Below are 18,642 nucleotides of genomic sequence, written 5' to 3'. Positions count from 1 at the left end.
CACCGAATATGGTTTGTTTGGATTAAACGTGTTGACACAATATGACTCCTCAGACCAAACTTTCTAGGAGTAATGTAAAATCATATTCACAATGTTCTAAGTTGGCTGTGTAACTAGCTAAAACAACCCTCTTCCTTTATCCGGGCCTGGGACCGACTTTATTCCACATGTTCATATTTCCACTTTAAACAGAGAACGTATTGTTTCAGCAAATAACAAAAAAATATATATCCTTTCAGCTTAGAAAATCACATAATACAAGCTTCACCGACAGCATTACATTCATTGAAATACTTTCCATTCAAGAATTAACAACGAAGAGGCCTCTCTTAACTTGAGGTAGAGGGGCAATTCTCATTCATGTTGGCATATGGCTCTTGGGTGTTATACTGCGGCAACTCAACCCTCAATGCCGCACCAACTAGGCAGGCGCGTTAGGTTATTCTCAAAAATCTTCAGCATGTATGCATCTCGAATCTGTGGTAACGTATCCAAGTCATGTATAGAGATCATGGGGTCAAAAAGGCAGTCTCGAATCTGTGGTAACGTATCCAAGTCATGTATAGAGATCATGGGGTCAAAAAGGCAGAGCAACTTTTTTTTTTTTTTTGATGACCCAGAACTCCTTGAAACAAGTCCCCTCAGGACTCCACCCCACGGCGCCAAACTGGGGGTAATGTAGCACAGCCCCATAGCCACACATCGAATGAGTCGAGAACATAAGAGGTTTGAGAGGTTCGAACACTGACCTGTAGAATGCAAGAGTCGAGCTCCTACCATCACTCTTGTGCCCCCGGGGGCAAGGCAGACCAACTTAATAACGAACAACCTCATATGCTTACAGTGAACTCAGTTACCTGAATTGAGTTGGAAATAGGACCAAATACTCCAGCCTCTTTATACATTTCCAAAATAAAGGCAACGCAAGTTGTTGATTTCCCATCACTGTATACTCATTCATCTTGTTCGGGAATGGTAAGTATTTGGTCAAAGGTGAGACCACGCCTTTCAGTCTCCGCTAGAATTCCATACAAATCCAAATCCTGTAAGAAAGCAGACCAGCAATCAACTACGACGGCAACAACAATTATAATAATAATAAATTTTTTTTTATGACAACCAATAATAATAAGGGCCAAGTATATTAAACACGTCTAAGGTATACTTTTTGAACAAATAACAAATCTCTTTTACTTTGAGTATATATCTTCCTTAAAAATTTAAAAATGTTATAAACTATGCTTTTTCGGCAGTCAACCATTAAAAAAGTATCGTTAACAAACCACATGCACATGACTAATTAATTGTATTAAATACCAAAAATGACCTTATTTGATTTTGAAAATGTCGTTACCCTTATTGTATATAAAGGCCATAATAGTCATTTTACATTAAGGGAAATTTTTTTAATTTTGTATTTTAGTTGTAGGAAGGGCATTTTAGTACTTTTATCGGTCCATTAATGGCAACGAGGGGAGGTCCTTGTTCATCCCTAAGTATAAATTATAGGGGGTTTTTAGAACATATATGGGTTATATAAGCTATATGCACATTACAGGTGTAAAATGCTTGCTGCCCTAATAATTGTAACAACAACAATAATGATTAAAGAAAAACACAAATTTGTGCAAAATTTTACATCCCATTGAAACTGATTGTTTGATAACGAGTAAAGGATATCCTCTTTCTACTAGAGGATGTATTAAACTCCTAAATCATTAGATACATTTTATGAATGTCAACTATTGCAAGTAAATTGCTCATGTTTAAGTATCTGCAACATTTCACATAATATGATTAGAAAAAAGAAAAAGAAATATTAATTCAAGCACCTCAAACTTGAGTACAGGAGTTTAAATAGCGAATTTCTTACATGTTTATAACCACAGAAAGAAACTACGCAACACGACAAAGCCACACCCCTATTGCCAACAAATTAGGGTCAATTATGTGAATCTGTTTTGCAATACTGTTATGTCTAAAGGCCGTAACTCATGTTACACGCTATCATTATTTTCAGTTTTGGTCTTTCCCTGCCCCCTATCAATACTTTCAATGTGAAGCGCATCACCATTCCTCGCTAGCAGTTATTGGTTTTCATTCATTACGCATAATCAAACACTTCGGTCAATTTTTCTCTCATTCGCATGTCCAACAAGTGCCACTTCAACCTTTGTATGTCCAACAAGTGCTACTTCAATGGAATTAATTCTAATTTTATCATTTCTTATAACCACACATCCATCAGAAAAACTGTATTTCGATCACACAATTTATGAACATGCTATTTCTTTGGGGTGAAGTGCAGAACCAAAAAGCTAAGCTCTCGCACATCAAGGTGGTCTGGCGACCCACAGTAGCCGGCAACGGCGACCATGTTCGCAGACCTTTGGTCAGCAGTGACCACCTCTCTCTTCTTTTTGCTCCATTTTTAGACTGTAGGGGATGAAGATGACGGGGTTTTCGCCTTTAACTAGGAATCAAAGAAATTGAAGATTTTTTTATTTTTTAATTTTTGATCCTTTCTCTATTAAACCATACACTGATTCACCGAATATACACAATAAGTACCTTATTCATTGTTATGCTAACTAGAGTGAGAGTGAATGCAACCGTCCTGTTTAAATTTGTTTGGCAATTGATCATCATTTGCACAATCAATTTATTTGTTTATTTATTGATTTGTTTTGTAATTTTAAATTTGATGGTGTTTTGTTACCTTTAATTCCTTTATAGCTGACGAGGAAATTTGATATAGAAGCTGAAGGTTGATTATGGATAGGATAAGATAAGATAAGATAAGATAAGGTAAGGTAAGGTAAGGTAAGGTGATTAATATTGTCCGCGTTACAATTTCAAAAAGTAGTTTTGATAAGATAAGGTGAAATTGTGATTCTCGGCAAAAGGTCTCCTCAGAAATTGCAACAAATTCCACGTCGGCAAATTATAAAAAAGAGGCGACCCACCAACCAGTGAGGTACGGGCAATATTGAACTCCACTTCATTAATTGCTTACTTTATTTCTTCAGGAAACTGACTTTGCCATCGGAGGTTGTTTGGCAGGCACCCCACCGGTGTCAAGATAAAACGTTGTCGTTCCGAATCATTACAGACCATTCATCATCAGTTGGCGCCGTCTGTGGGAACTTTGAATAGTTCTCTTTAAAAAGGATTATGGTCTTACGATCCGGATTTGAGCGCGGTGAGGGAACATCGTTGCAAGCCTCTGGTGAGGAGGAAGTGTAGGGGGAACCCCCTCACATCCCAAATGACCTAGAGCCCGTCGCAGCGTTGGAACAACAAATTCAAACCCTGAATCAGGGAATGAATGAGCTGATCCGGCAAAATGCGATGATCCTACAATGTTTTGTTCCCCCAGACCCACCTCAAGGGCAAGGTCATCACCATAATGAAATCCCACCTCAAGATCAGCCTAACCTAAATGCTGAGGAGGGAAATCATGAGGTACAAGGCAACGAGCCTTCCCATGAGGAAGTTCTTGCAGAGCATAGCCAAATTGCTGATCTGCATAGGGTGGCGGGTCACCTATCTCCCCCACGTAGCTCTAGGCTATTGACCTCGACCTACGTTGATGAACGGACTGAGGAGGTTACCCACATCGACCAACAGATTCAGAACTTCAATGCCAAGATAGAAGATGTGATACAAGCTATGAAGGGAAAAGGCTCCGCTACCACGATAGACGACCTTGTTCAAAAAACAAATTTGCCATTTAGCCTGACTATCATGAGATGTCCATTGCCTAGCAAGTTTAAGATGCCAACACTTGAAAGCTTTGATGGGACTCGTGATCGTTTTGATCACCTGGAGACTTTCCAGGCACTTATGCATCTCCAAGCTGTACCAGACCAGATAATGTGTCGGGCCTTTCCTACTACTCTCAAAGGGTCGGCACGGGTCTGGTTTAATAAATTAAAACCAGGCTTGATTAAGACCTTTGTAGAGTTGAGCAAGGGATTTGTAAGTTATTTCATTGCAGGTCAAAGGCACAGGAGGCCGACCACTCACCTGCTCACCGTGAAACAATAGAAGGGAGAACCATTACGGGAGTATATCAATCGGTTCAACATCGAAATGCTGCAGGTGGATGAAGCTGATGACAGGGTAGCACTTACCGCATTCATGGGAGGACTGCATACATCTAGATTCCTTTTTTCCTTGTCAAAGGAACCTCCAACCAGTATGGCAGAATTACTGGTCAGAGCCAGGAAACACATGAATGCGGAGGATGCGATGAGTGTGCAAAAGGGGAAAGAAGGAGAAGATAAAAAGGTGGATAAAAAGAGACCACAGCCTGGTGCTAAGGACGAGAAGGAGACCAAATTCAAAAAGTCTTCAATCAATCAAAGTGAAAGGGCATCTCGTTATAGGAGCTCAGATAAGTAATCCAACTACACCCCGCTCACTATGTCTATAGGTCAGGTTTTTATGCAGATTCAGGATGATCCCTCCCTGAAGTGGCCATCGAAGCTGAAATCTGATCCCTCAAGAAGGCCTCGAGACAAATATTGCAGGTTCCATTGAGATCATGGGCATATCACGGAAGATTGTATCGACTTAAAAGATCAGATTGAGAATTTGATTCGAAGGGGTTGCCTACGAAGTTTCATGGTGGGAGATGATAGATGAGGTACTAATCCTGCACAAGGGAGGCGGGACAATCATCCACCAGAACAACAACCAGTAGGTGAGATCAGAGTCGTATCTGGAGGGTATGCAGGAGGAGGTGAAACAGCCACGGCCCTAAAAACTTACACAAGAAGAGCAAGAACAGAGGTGAATGAGGTGGGAATGTTCAACTCTCCATAAAAAACACTAAGGTATGCTGATACTACCATTATGTTTTCCGAGGCTGATGCCAAAGGGATCCAGCAACCCCATGATGATCCTCTGGTTGTCTCCATGGTCATAGCTAACTACACCATAAGGCGTATACTTATTGACAATGGGAGTTCAGCCGATATAATATTTTCCCATGTATTCGACCAAATGATGATAGGTTAGGAAAGGTTATGACCCATGAATTCTCCTCTCATGGGGTTTTTAGGAGATAATGTGTATCCATTGGGAGCAGTTACCCTTCCAGTGACTGCAGGAACCAGAACAAAGTAGGTCACTTTTATGGTTGATTTTATAGTGGTGGATTGCCCTTCAGCGTATAATGTTATTCTTGGGAGGACAACCCTAAACTCTATTAGAGCCATTACTTCGACTTACCACCTCCTCATGCGTTTCCCGACAGAGCATGGGGTGGGTGAGTTGAGGGGTGACCAAGCCACCGCTCGTGAATGCTATCTCACTTCTCTTAGAGAAAAGATGTCCCAGGAAACTATGATAATTGAAGGGTTAGAGGTAAGAGACCATGAGGAGGTAGAAAAGCAGAAAGTTCGACGAGCCAAACCAATGGAAGACCTACTAGAGGTGAGCTTGGATGATGAGGCTAAGAAGAAAGTGAGCATAGGATCCTTGCTTCAACCTGGCATAAAGGGTGAACTCATTCAATTTCTCAAGCAAAACCAGGATGTGTTCGCTTGGACTCATGAGGACATACCCGGCATAAGTCCGGGCATAATACAACATCATTTGAATGTTCATCCCAGCTTTAAACCCATCAGACAGAAAAGAAGGACATTCTCTGAACGAAACCAGGCTATATCGGAAGAGGTGGAAAAACTCTTGAGAGCTCACTTTATTCAAGAGGTACATTATCCTGACTGGTTTTCAAATATGGTCCTCGTAAAGAAAGCCAATGGGAAGTAGAGATTATGCGTAGACTTTACAGACTTGAACAAGGCCTGCCCAAAAGATAGCTTTCCTCTCCCATGTATTGATATGCTGGTGGAGGGAACTGCGGGATATGAACTGTTGAGCTTCATGGATGCATACTCCGGATATAACTAGATTCCAATGTACCAACCGGACATAAAAAAAACCTCATTTATTACTGATCGGGGTTTGTATTTTACAGGGTTATGCCATTTGGGCTAAAAAATGTAGGGGCAACATACCAAAGGCTAGTCAACATGATGTTCAAACACCAAATCGGACGAAACATGGAAGTCTACGTGGATGACATGCTGGTGAAAAGTTGGAAAGTTGAAGATCACCTGGCAGACCTGCGGGAAACCTTTGAAGTATTGAGGAAGCATAAGATGAAACTCAACCCTAGCAAGTTTGCTTTCGGAGTTTCCTCAGGGAAATTCCTTGGGTATATGGTAAGCAGAAGGGGAATAGAAGCTAATCTAGAAAAAATCCAAACAGTTCTGGATATGAGGTCACCTAGATCCATGGAGGACCTCCAATGACTCACGGGGAAGATTGCTTCCCTGAATAGGCTAGTCTCTCGAGCAACCAACAGATGTTTACCTTTCTTCCATATCCTCAAAAAAGCATTTGAATGGACACCAGAATGTGAGCTGGCATTTTTACAACTAAAGGAATACCTCTCCTCACCACCACTTCTGTCCATAGCAATACTAGGAGAGGACTTGTATTTGTACCTGGCTGTCTCCTCATCAGTAGTAAGTTCAGCTTTAATCGGAGAGGAAGATGGGGTTCAGAAGCCGATGTATTACACAAGCTGGGCATTTAGGGGTGCCGAGGAAAGATATCTAACAATGGAGAAATTGGCATTTGCCTTAGTTGTATCCGCCAGAAAACTTAGGCCTTATTTCCAAGCTCACAAAATAGTGGTACTAACAGACCAACCCCTAAGGCAGGTTCTCCATAAGCCAGAGACTTCAGGACGACTTATGAAATGGTCAATATAACTCAGGGAGTTCGACATTCAGTATAGACCCCGAATTGCAATAAAAGCTCAGGTGGTAGCAGATTTTGTTGCCGAGTTCACACCTTTACAAGAAGACCATGCTGATATCTGCACAGAATCGACCCCTCATATTCAAACAAACGAAGAAGCTACTTGGACTCTGTTTGTTGATGGGTCATCAAATGCGCATGCTAGTGGAGCAGGGTTGATCATCACCTCCCCAACAGGAGAAAACATTGCATATGCCCTTCGGTTGGCTTCAAAGCAACAAAAAATGAAGCAGAATATGAAGCCCTCATAGCTTGGTTAAAACTGGTAGAAGTCCTCGGGGTGGAGCAACTCGTAGCATACACAGATTCTCAGTTGATAGCAGGGCAAGTCCGAGCAGAATACGAAGCCAAAGATGAGAAAATGAATGCCTACCTAAAAAAGGTAGAAGAATTAGAAAATCATTTTACGAGATTTTTAATCTATCAGATCCCACGTGAAAAAAATGCGAATGTAGATGCTCTAGCTAGATTGGTTACCGCGTTAGATCCAGAGGTGAACAGGGCAATACTATTAGAGTATTTGGATAAGCCGAGTACACTTCAAGAAGTTCAAAAGGAGGTACAACAGTTGGTGCTCAACATGGGATGGGCAGAGCCTATCATAAAATACATTAAGGAGGGAGAACTTCCTGAAGACAGAAATGAGGCCCGAAAAGTCAAAATTCGAGTAGTAAGCTACACCCTTATCAAAGGGGTGCTGTATAAGAGGGGTTTTCTTTACCCTACCTGCGCTGCGTCTCAACTGAGGAGGCAAGGTATATTCTAAAGGAGATATACGAATGAGATTATGGTAATCACGCTGGGGGCAGGTATTTAGCACACAAAGCTATCCGACAAGGGTATTATTGGCCTACTATGCAAAAGGATGCTACTGACTATGTGAAAAAATGTGATAAATGTCAACGATTTGCCAATGTTCCAAAACAACCACCGGAAGAGCTGACTTCCATGACGGGTCCATGGCCTTTCGCACAATGGGGAATGGACCTTATAGGTCCATTGCCCATGGGAAAAGGCCAAGTCTAGTATGCCATTGTGGCTATAGGCTACTTCACCAAGTGGATAGAAGCTGAGCCACTAGCAAATATTACTGAGACGAACATAAGAAATTTTGCGTGGAGGTCAATCATTTGCAGGTTCGGAATCCTAAGAGTGTTTGTCACAGATAATGGAAAGTAATTTGATTGCACAAAGTTTAAGGATTTCTGTGCTCAACTAGGGATAACGAACTATTACTCATCACTTGGACATCCTCAAGCAAATGGACAGGCTGAGGTGGTGAACAGATCGATACTTCAGATAATAAAGAAGAAGCTTAAGGATAAGAAAGGAACATGGCCTGAAGAATTGCCCAGCGTGTTGTGGGCCTACCGTACAACTGCAAGAACCCCCACAAGTGAAACACCATTCCTACTGGCCTTTGGAAGTGAAGCAGTTGTTCCTGCTGAAGTCGGTGTAACCAGTTTCATAACTGAGCATTACGAGCCACGAGCAAATGAGAGAGAATTACTATTGAGCTTAGACCTGATTGAGGAAAGAAGGGAGCAAACTCAGATTCGAACGGCAACCTATTGTGATACCCCCGAATTTCCGAATGCGGGTTGGCCAGGCCCACGCCCGAATACCCGAGGATATCAAAACAAATTGATAATAAACGAACACAGAGTACAAAAGAATAAAGAAGAATAAATAAAATGCTGACAAGAGACTAAAATGATAATCTAATAATAAACCTCATAATATAATTCCATTAATTAATAAACTCTTCTGATACAACTGATCCTCCAAAATAGAACTCGGGAATCCATACTGTGTGGACCCCTAGAAAACAAATGACAGTAATCTAAAACAGGAAACTGAATCATAAAGGAACTCCTATGTAGCATCGGAAGAATGAAGTAGACTGATCCCCGCTCAGCACGAACAACCTCTACTCGTGACGAACACCTGAAAAATAATGGTGGGTCAGGCCCACAAACAAGTTCTACTCTACTACAGTCCAAGCAGAGATCCGATACACGTATACATCCTAGTCAATCCAACAGTAACTAGTAGTCCGTATATATATGTATACACACTAAAGGAACCTCACTAGACTATAGGGTTGTCTCAACCTGAATAGTAGGCAACATGCAAAACGCACATATAGTGGGCACGAGTACCTAGACCTACCAAGGTACACAACTACACTATATCTAGCTACACATCCCTGGCGATATACGCGCCCTAACCATTGATCTTGAGACTCAAGCTCATATCATGGCACCATACTTATATATATAAAATCTAGTAACCATCCTATACAGTATAAATTAATCCTCCATAAGTCATTCAACTTGTTCAGCTGACCTGACTTGAATATAAGTAGGATTTAACATTTTAGTTAATCCATTCCTTTATATAATAAATTAATCATCCATAAGTCATTCAACTTGTTCAGCTGACCTGACTTAAATATAAGTAGGACTTAATATTTTAGTTAATCCATTCCCTTATATAAAATTGGTAGGACTTAATTAATAAGTTAATCCGTCTCTAGAATGCCACCGTCCTATACCGGTGCATTAAACCACATAATATAACAATTGATGTAACGATTAAGGAAATACATCAAATAATCCAGAAATAACTATGATAATATGATATCAAGTTATCACAAAATAGGAATGACTTATTATTTATTTAAGCTTCCTATATCATATGTCCTACACAAACTGAATCTTATACATGATGATATTTTATTATACCGTCAAATAAGCATTCTCCGTATCCAATTCATCCTACACATTTAATCTCAATTGCTTAAACATATTAAAAGATTAAATTCATTCGTTTGTTTAAAACATTCAAATAGCAAACATCATTATGATTGAGTCTATTTAAATTTATTTAAACCCAAACCTAGTTTTTATTTAATGTTCAGGAATCCTAGGCATGTTTCTACGTTCCATCATTCCACAGATATGAAAAAATACATAATGTAAACATATAAAAGTTCACACCGGAAATCAAATCAAAATCATGCATTTATCAATTCATAACACAAGAGCAGATATGAACCAATTTCATAAAACTTATGTTCTAATCCAATTAAACATGTATAATTATTTAATTTTATGTGTTTAATAAATCCTGAAATTTCCTAGGCATGCATAGAAACACGAATCAAAGGGAAAGAGATAGAAGAAGAACTTGCATTAAACTTTCGGACTGAAAGTTAAACTTCTTCTTCCTTGATATTCTTTCTAAAGGGTTTTCTCCTCATTCCTTCCTCTTTCTCTTTCTCTCTCTAACTCTCTCTCTCTAGAATATATTACGTGATATATTTTCACTCATTTTTCAACCTATAGTTGTGTATTTATAGGCTAAATAATAATCCTATTCCTTTTTCCAATTCAAGTCAACTTAATAAAGAAAAATAAAAAAAATGAAAATATTAAAAAGGTAACTTAAAATATGTTACGTATATAATCTATGTATATCCTTATTAATTAAATAAAATATATACATTATATTATTTATTAATACTAAAGTTACCATAATATTAAAAGGTAACTTAAAACATGTTACGTATATAATCTATCTATATCCTCATTAAATAAATAAAATATATACGTCAAATTATTTATTTATACTAAAGTTACCATAATATTAAAAAGGTAACTTAAAACATGTTACGTATAAAATATATGTATATCCTTATTATATAAATATATAAAATATATACATCAGATTATTTATTAATACTAAAGTTACTATAATATTAATAAATTACTTTCCTTTTTATATATATGTATATACATATATATCTATATATATACATATACAACTATCCATGGGTAATTATCCATACCCATCCAACTTCCTATCCAAGTAGTTCATGGGACCCAATTAGTTAGCCCATTACCACTAACCATAACCATAAAATAAAATAAAATAAAACATTTAATCATTTAATTTACAATTAATTACAATTAATCAAATACATTATTTAAGCACACAATCTAATTAAACAAATAATACAAATAATACCTAGACAAAATACAAATAACATATAGATAAGTAACCAATTAATCAAGTAACACTTAATTCAATTAAACACATAAACAATTAGTCAAATAATCAATTAAACAATTAAAAAAAATACAATAAAAATAAATAAATAAATACCGAGACTATCCTTTTAAAATTAGGGGAATTACACCTATCAACAAATGGTGTCTAGATACTATAATGCCAAGGTCAAGCCAAGAAGATTTCAACCTAGGGACTTAGTGCTTCGCAAAGTCACCCCAGCAACTAGAACCCGAGGAGAAGGGAAGTTATCCCCTAACTGGGAAGGACCTTATAAGGTTATTAGCACCAACAGACTGGGGGCATACTGGCTTGAAACTTTAGGAGGGCATCAGTTGGACCATTCTTGGAATGCTGAACATTTAAGGAGTGTAGGGGTTCTTTTTTACTAGGTAATAAAATAGCAATAAAATAGAGATATTAGGAATACAAATACGAAGGAAAATAGAGGAGATGCTCAGTGTAGGAGGAGGAGAAGAAGACCAACTATCAAGATCAAGATAGTGGTAGGGCGAGTATACTGTATTTTATGACAACTTTTCTTTCGTTCGGGAGGTTGGTTATTTCTTCATAGGACAGTGCCATTTATAGATCTAGATTACATTGGTCATTATCCAATGGTCCCTTCTATGCATAGTTCCTCGCATGCCTCACCCCCAATCCAGATTACGTGAGTAATCCTAAAGATTTAGGGGTCTGAAGGGTCTAATCCTTTCCTCGAGCCTTGTCCTATGTTGCCATGTCACTTCTCCCTTAATCAGGGGCATTAAATGTTGCTTGGCTGTCGGTTGGTCAAGCCTGACACAGTATTAATTGTGATTTTAAGGTTTGCTGTCACGTCGTGTATAATCCCATCATCTTGTTAATTGGGCCTTGCTGAGAGCGAAGGCACCTCTTGACTTCTCATCCACCAATCCAAGATTCTCCTAAGTTTCCTAAACATGGATTCCTATAACACGAAGATCCTACCTTCATCTCGTGCTAAGGAGCTCCGATCTTTCAAGACAGCATCGTCTGGCGTAACACCAGGATTCGGGATATTCGAGAGTTGGTCTCTCGAGACTTGATGGGCCTGGTGTGGTGCCAGGACTTGGAATGCTCGAAGATCAGCTTCTCGAGGCTTATTGGGCCTCGGGCGATGCCATGGCTTAGAGTGCTCGAGATTTGATCTTTTGAGGCTTGATGAGCCTGGAGCGATGCCAGGGTTTAAAGTGCTTGAGATTTGATCTTTCGAGGCTTGAGGGCCTGGAGCGATGCCAGGGCTTAAAGTGCTCGAGATTTGATCTTTCCAGGCTTGAGGGCCTAAAGCGATGCCAGGGCTTAAGGTGCTCGAGATATGATTTTTCGAGGCTTGAGGGCCTGGAGCGATGCCAGGGCTTAAAGTGCCCGAGATTTAATCTTTCGAGGCTTGAGGGCCTGGAGCGATGCTAGGGCTTAGAGTGCTCGAGATTTGCTCTTTCGAGGCTTGAGGGCCTGGAGCGATGCCAGGGCTTAGAGTGCTCGAGATTTGATCTTTCGAGGCTTTTGACTTTTTAACTTGCCACGGAGGATTTAGCTAGGGTTATATTAACTTGTTAACGTGCCACATCAGCGTCTGATAAGTGACACCCACATTTTGCCCCCCTGCACGTGCGACGATTCAAAATGAATTATTGCGCGTGCAAGACTAGGTTTCTAGGTCATTTATTGTTTCGAGGAGGCTGAAGAGACTCGAGCATGAAAGGTCGCCTCCAGTTATTAATGCACCGTCTGTTGCCGATTTGATTTTTGGGGGTTCCTGAGGTAAGAGGGCTATTAAAAGGGAACAGTGACAGAGTAAAAGGGTTACTTGTGAAAAGGACTTAGAAAGTACGAAGATTACCTGAACTTCCATCGTCGTCGGAGAAGAGATCTCACGAAAGTTTAGAGTTCTTTTGGTTCATTGTTTATTTAGTGGAAGGGACTGCCACCATGGTTAGCAAGAAACAAGAGTTATGCAAGAAGGATTGCCCTCCGCTAAAGGTGCCAGCAGATTCGGAATGGCGACGGGCACCATTTTTTTAGAAAAAGTGACCTGTTTTGGCACCGGGCGAGCAAGGCTGTGGTCACCGGCGAACCACTTGAAGTGGTTGAATTGATGGAGGAAGAAGTTGAAATAAACTTGGCCCTTCGTATCCCTGCGGATACGATCTTGCGATTTGGGGTCAAGCAAGGGCAATATCCATAGTTGTTAAAGGCGCCGAAGGCGCGCGCCTGAGGCGCCAGGCGCCTCCAGGCGCCACCTTGGCGCCTTGAAAGGCTTAGGGCGAGGGCCTTGTAATAGGCGTGCGCTTTTGGGGATTAGGCGCAAGGCTACAGGCGCGGCACAGGCGCGCCTGTTTGAAAAGTTTTTTTTTTTGATTTTTTTTTTTTATTATTTTGGTTGCAACTTGCAAGTCTTGTGAATTGTAACAGAGCCACGTGATATATTCAGAATCTCAGATATGTCACAGTCACTTTAAGCTTTTATCAGTTGTCAAAAAAAAAAAAAAAAAAAGCCGGAAGCAAAAAGCGAAGGAAAAGGGAAGAAGAGTAAGAGACAGAGAAGAGAGAGAGAAGTACAAGCCGGAAGCTCGTCGGATGATCGGATCTGCTGTCTGCGAAGCCCGGATCTGCAAAGCGCCTGTAAGTTCTTCTCCTTGCTTCTTCTTCTCTCCTTCTTGCTTCTTCTTCTCCTCTGTTTTTTTTTTTCTTTTTTCTTTTTTTTTTTCTTCTTCTTCTTTTCTTCAGTTCTCTTCTCTCGTCTCTTCTCTCGGCTCTCAGTCTTGCTTTTTTATTTTATTTTTTATTTTATTTCTTTTCTTTGAGCCGAGTCTCGGCTCTTTTTTTTTTTTTCTTTTTTTTTTTTTTTTTTTCTTCTCGGCTCTTTTTATTTTTATTTTTCCTTTCCTTTTCTTTTTCTTTTTTTTTTTCTTTTTTCTTTTTTTTTTCTTCTTCTTCTTTTCTTCAGTTCTCTTCTCTCGGCTCTCAGTCTTGCTTTTTTATTTTATTTTTATTTTTATTTCTTTTCTTTGAGCCGAGTCTCGGCTCTTTTTTCTTTTCTTTTTTTTTTTTTCTTCTCGGCTCTTTTTATTTTTATTTTTCCTTTCCTTTTTTTTTATTTTTTATTTTTTTTTTTTTTTGCCCTCTATTCTTCTTCTCTCGGCTCTCACCCTCTCTCTGATTTTTTTTTCTTATTTTTTTTTTAATTTTTTTTTTTCCTTTCTATTCTTCTTCTCGGCTCTCTCTGACCTTTTTTTAAAATTTTTTTTTTCTTTCTATTCTTCTTCTCGGCTCTCTCTGCTTCTAGCCTTCTGCTTTTCAACCTCTTCTTTTATTTTTGTTTTTTATTTTTTTATAATCTGAGTTGCTGGAATAAATTGTAGTTTACAACTTTACAATTTTGTGCTGGAATAAATTGTAGTTTACAACTTTACAATTCTCTGCTGCTAGAATAAATTGTAGTTCACAACTTTACAATTCTGAGCTGGAATAAATTGTAGTTTACAACTTTACAATTCTGTGCTGCTGGAAAGCCTGGAATAAATTGTAGTATACATATCAGTTGGTATATGCCTATATGGTATCATGCAGTCCATATATGCATATATATTACATCTCATATAGTTGATAAATCTCATATAGAATTTATCATGCAGTGTCCATATATGCCTTTGATTCTTTGAAGCTCTGTAATTTTTTTTTTTTTTTGTCAGAGTTGTTGTAGACACTGATTACATGATGCTAATCATGTTATTATTTTGTTATCTTGAATTTGATTGTAGTTTGTACTTTAAAAGATGCCTAGTGATGGTTCAAGAAAGGATCCGGCATGGAATTACTCACATTTGGAGAATCCGAAAGATACAAATGCCGTCACTTGTAACTTTTGTGCAAAAGTTACAAAAGGAGGTATTTATCGGGCTAAGCAACACATAGCTGGAGGGTATAGAAATGTGAGTGCATGCACAAGATGCCCATCTAGTGTTAGAGAAGAAATCAAAGAGTACATGAGTAAGAAAAAGGAAGAAAAGGAGCAAATGAATTTATTACCTAGTGATGAAATTAATTTCCTTGATGGAGAGGATGAGGATGATGTTATGGAAGCTAACAATCGGCGAAAAAGGGTAGCTAGTGCGGGTAGTGGCAGTGCTAGTGTCAATTCCTCAAAGATGCAAAAGCAAAAAGGACCGATTGATTTATATTTCATTCCCAGACCAGAAATTGTGGTACAAAAAAGAAAGGAGGGGGGAAAACAGACAACCATTAATGATGCATGCAAGAAAGAGTTGAGAGGAAGAGCGTGTGCTGCTTTTGCAAGGTGGATGTATGATGCAGGAATTGCATTCAATGCTGTTAAGTATGATAGCTTTGCCGAGGTTGTTGAAGCTATTGGACAATATGGTCCCGGCATGAAACCACCTAGTTATCACGAGGTGAGAGTTCCTTTGCTTAGGAAGGAATTGGATAATACCAATGCTTTGATGAATGACCACAGAGAGGAGTGGTCAAAATTTGGATGCTCATTAATGGCAGATGGGTGGACAGACAAGAGAGGGAGAACATTGCTTAATTTCCTAGTAAATAGTCCAAGGGGAACCATGTTTATTGAATCGATAGATACTTCTTCTTTTTCAAAGGATGGTGCAAAGATGTTTGACTTACTTAATAAATTTGTGAACCGCATTGGAGTAGCAAATGTCGTTCAAGTCGTCACAGATAGTGAATCAAGCAATAAGTCTGCCGGTAAGAATGTTCAATGTTTATAACTTCAAGAGTATGTAAATTCTTTACATATATAATTTAAATCTTTTTTGATTAATATATAATTTATATCATTTTTTCTTTTTTCCGTTTGGTTTCAAATAGGGAGGATGTTAGAGAAAGAACACCCACATTTGTATTGGACACCATGTGCTGCTCATTGCTTAGACTTGATGTTAGAAGACATTGGGAAAATACCGTCCATCTCCAGAACAATGCAGAGGGCGGTGGAGTTGAATAGTTATATCTATATGCGTCCAAAGTTGTTGAACATTATGAGGAACTTTACTTCTAAAAAGGAGTTGCTTAGGCCCGCTAAGACTCGATTTGCTACATGTTTCATCACATTATCAAGTATTCACAAGCAAAAGAATAACTTGAGGAAGATGTTTACTTCAGAAGAATGGAATCGTAGTAAATGGGCGAAAGAGGAAGCTGGTAAAAGAGTTGCTTCTTATGTTTTGATGCCTTCCTTTTGGAACAACATTGTCTTTAGCCTTAAGGTTTCCGGTCCTCTTATTCCGGTTTTGAGATTAGTTGATGGCGAGAAAAAGCCTCCCATGGGATACATTTATGCGGCTATGGATAGGGCTAAAGAAGCCATTGCAAAATCATTTGGGGAAGTAGAAGACAAATACAAGGATATCTTTGAAATAATTGATAAGAGGTGGAATGTTCAACTTCATCGCCCTTTGCATGCAGCAGGTTATTATTTGAACCCAGAATACTTTTATTCAAATCCGAAAATTGAAGAAGATGAAGAGATTGCAAAGGGTTTGTATGCATGCATTGCAAGGTTAATCCCAGATATCAAAGACCAAGACAAAATTACTGAGGAGCTGTCCTTATATTCTAAAGCTGAGGGCCTCTTTGGTAATCCCTTTGCTATTAGACAGAGAAATACACGAGGACCAGGTAAAGTGGTAAAGTATATTAAGTTAGTATAGCTAAGTGTTAAAATTATTTTGACAATAGAGTCGATAGAAAGATGAAGCTAAAGTTGCTAAACATCATTATTAATTTTTTTTAATAGCTAATTGGTGGGAAGCTTATGGCAAGTCAACAAAACTTCTCCAAAAGTTTGCTATAAAGGTTTTAAGCCTTACTTGCAGTTCTTCTGGTTGTGAACGGAATTGGAGCGTGTTTGAGCATGTAAGTATATACTATCTACTAACTAGGTTTGTAATTTAATTGTTGAAAGTTAAAATTTTAATTTTTTATACTTACTAGTTAAGGTTGAATTTATTGCAGCTTCATAACAAGAAAAGAAATAGGCTCGCTCAAACAACTTTGAATGATTTAGTGTTCATCAAATCTAATAGAGCATTGAAGCGTCGATATAATATGCGTGACACTCTTGATCCCATTTTACTCGATGACATTGATGAGAGCAACGAGTGGTTAACGGGGAGGATGGATGATTCTGATGCAGAACATGATCTAGTCTATGAAGATGATTCCTTGACATGGGGTGATGTTGCTAATTTTGCTGGTATTGGAGAGGCTAGCAGGCCGCAACGGTCTACTAGATCAAAATCTAGTTCTAGTTCACGGTTACCAACAAAGGGAGCAGGAAGTTCTTCAGTTCGACTTGTGGATGAGGATGAGGATGAGGATGATTCAGATGAGATAGAAGAGGATCCTGAGAATTATGAATCATTTAGTGACGATCAAAATGATGTTATGCTTATTGATGACGAGGATGATATTTAGATTCATTGGTGTTGTCTTCTTAGGAAGAAATGATGTTTATGTTTGTTTTAGTTTTATTTTATACTTCTCCTTAGTTGACTTTCGCATCTTTATGTTAATATGTTTGATTATTCACTGTTTTGAACTCAAGTACTTGATTTAATTAGTTTTGGCATCTTTATGTTGAATATTTAACTTAAATAATTCATTTAGTTGACTTTTATATCTTTGTATATACTATTGCATCTTTAATACTTATTGGGTGAGTTTTGTTTTTTTTTTTTTTCCAACGTGCGCCTTGCTTCAGTCGGGCGCGCGCCTCGCCTTGCGCCTTGCGCCTCAGGCTCCAGGAGGCATTTGCGCTTTTGTGCGCCTTGAGCCTTTAACAACTATGGCAATATCCATGGTCCTATGTGAACTTCAATAATCACATAAGTCCAGTCCATAGTTGGGAAAAATGGACGGATGCGATCCTTGCAAACCCGGAGTACGAGGCAATCTTGGACGCAGCGAGTTTAACACTGTGTATTAAGCTGTTTCGCTAAATACACATTCCTCGCGACACTACAGGTTTATAGGAATTAACCTCACGATGGAGCTCAAGCTCGCACACTTTCATTACTGCGTGGGGAAAGTTCACTCCCACGATTGAGGATGTGAGCCAGTTGCTAGGCCTACCTTTTCAAGGGGTGGAAAATCATGGCTCTTGGGAGTTCGTGTAAGTTGAAGAGACTTTGGCTCATGATCTCGAGACGGCACTGGAGAAAACCAAAGATTTTAGGTCGTTGTAGGGCGCACAGGGTGTTCGCCATGCTGAGCGAGGCAAGGGTACACGCAAGGCCACTCATGGGGTGTTGGTGCGATACTATTTTAAGGACTTCCCATGACAAAAAAGAATCTCTCAGAGGAGGGAAGAAAAGGGATTCCAGGTCCTTGGGCTAATCATTCTTCCAGTCTCGCGACCTACTTACTATGTTGGCTATTGAGATACCTGTTCGAGGGGACTCCGGAGGATGTTCTGCAGCCACGACTTGTGGATCTGGCGTTGAAGCTGGCGAGTGGTGTGAAAGTGGCCCTCGCACCTCTCTTTTTGGGAACATTATACCACCGACTCGATATAGTGTAGGAAGACTTGGGACGGTCTGTGGGGCGCTATGTCTATTACTCGTACGCGTCTACCATCTTTCTACAAATGTTCCTGTACGAGAGGTTCCAATCTTATGCTCCCATCCCAGCAGACTTGGCTGTGGACGAGGAGGTGGTGCGAGGCATGAG

General features: G+C 39.2%; 1 protein-coding gene across 2 annotated transcripts; it reads left to right on the top strand.

Annotated features, from left to right (window-relative positions):
• The first annotated feature begins 13,117 nt into the window (after nt 1–13,117).
• Nucleotides 13,118–17,555, top strand: LOC132302955 (uncharacterized). 2 transcript variants are annotated; one of them, XM_059799970.1, is made up of 5 exons: nt 13,118–13,557; nt 14,697–15,657; nt 15,781–16,590; nt 16,709–16,827; nt 16,927–17,555. In XM_059799970.1, the coding sequence occupies exons 2-5, from the start codon at nt 14,712–14,714 to the stop codon at nt 17,386–17,388; spliced, it is 2,337 nt and encodes a 778-aa protein (XP_059655953.1). In that variant the 5' UTR covers nt 13,118–13,557; nt 14,697–14,711; the 3' UTR covers nt 17,389–17,555. The 2 variants fall into 2 exon arrangements, with proteins under 2 accessions (XP_059655953.1, XP_059655952.1); XM_059799969.1 differs by lacking the exon at nt 13,118–13,557 and having other exon boundaries at nt 14,040–15,657.
• Nucleotides 17,556–18,642: the final 1,087 nt, after the last annotated feature.

This window comes from Cornus florida, unplaced genomic scaffold, assembly GCF_030987335.1.
Source record: "Cornus florida cultivar Cherokee Brave unplaced genomic scaffold, ASM3098733v1 CherokeeBrave_3.0.0_Hap2_Chr04, whole genome shotgun sequence".
In the NCBI taxonomy this organism is placed as follows: Eukaryota; Viridiplantae; Streptophyta; class Magnoliopsida; order Cornales; family Cornaceae; genus Cornus; species Cornus florida.
The sequence above is the reverse complement of the archived record's forward strand: the minus strand, read 5'-3'. Positions and strand labels throughout refer to the sequence as shown.

Coding starts and splice junctions, on each gene's coding strand:
- LOC132302955 (XM_059799970.1), top strand. CDS start 14,712: ATGCCTAGTGATGGTTCAAGAAAGGATCCGGCATGGAATTACTCACAT. Junction 15,658..15,780: donor ATCAAGCAATAAGTCTGCCG/GTAAGAATGTTC, acceptor GGTTTCAAATAG/GGAGGATGTTAGAGAAAGAA. Junction 16,828..16,926: donor ATTGGAGCGTGTTTGAGCAT/GTAAGTATATAC, acceptor AATTTATTGCAG/CTTCATAACAAGAAAAGAAA.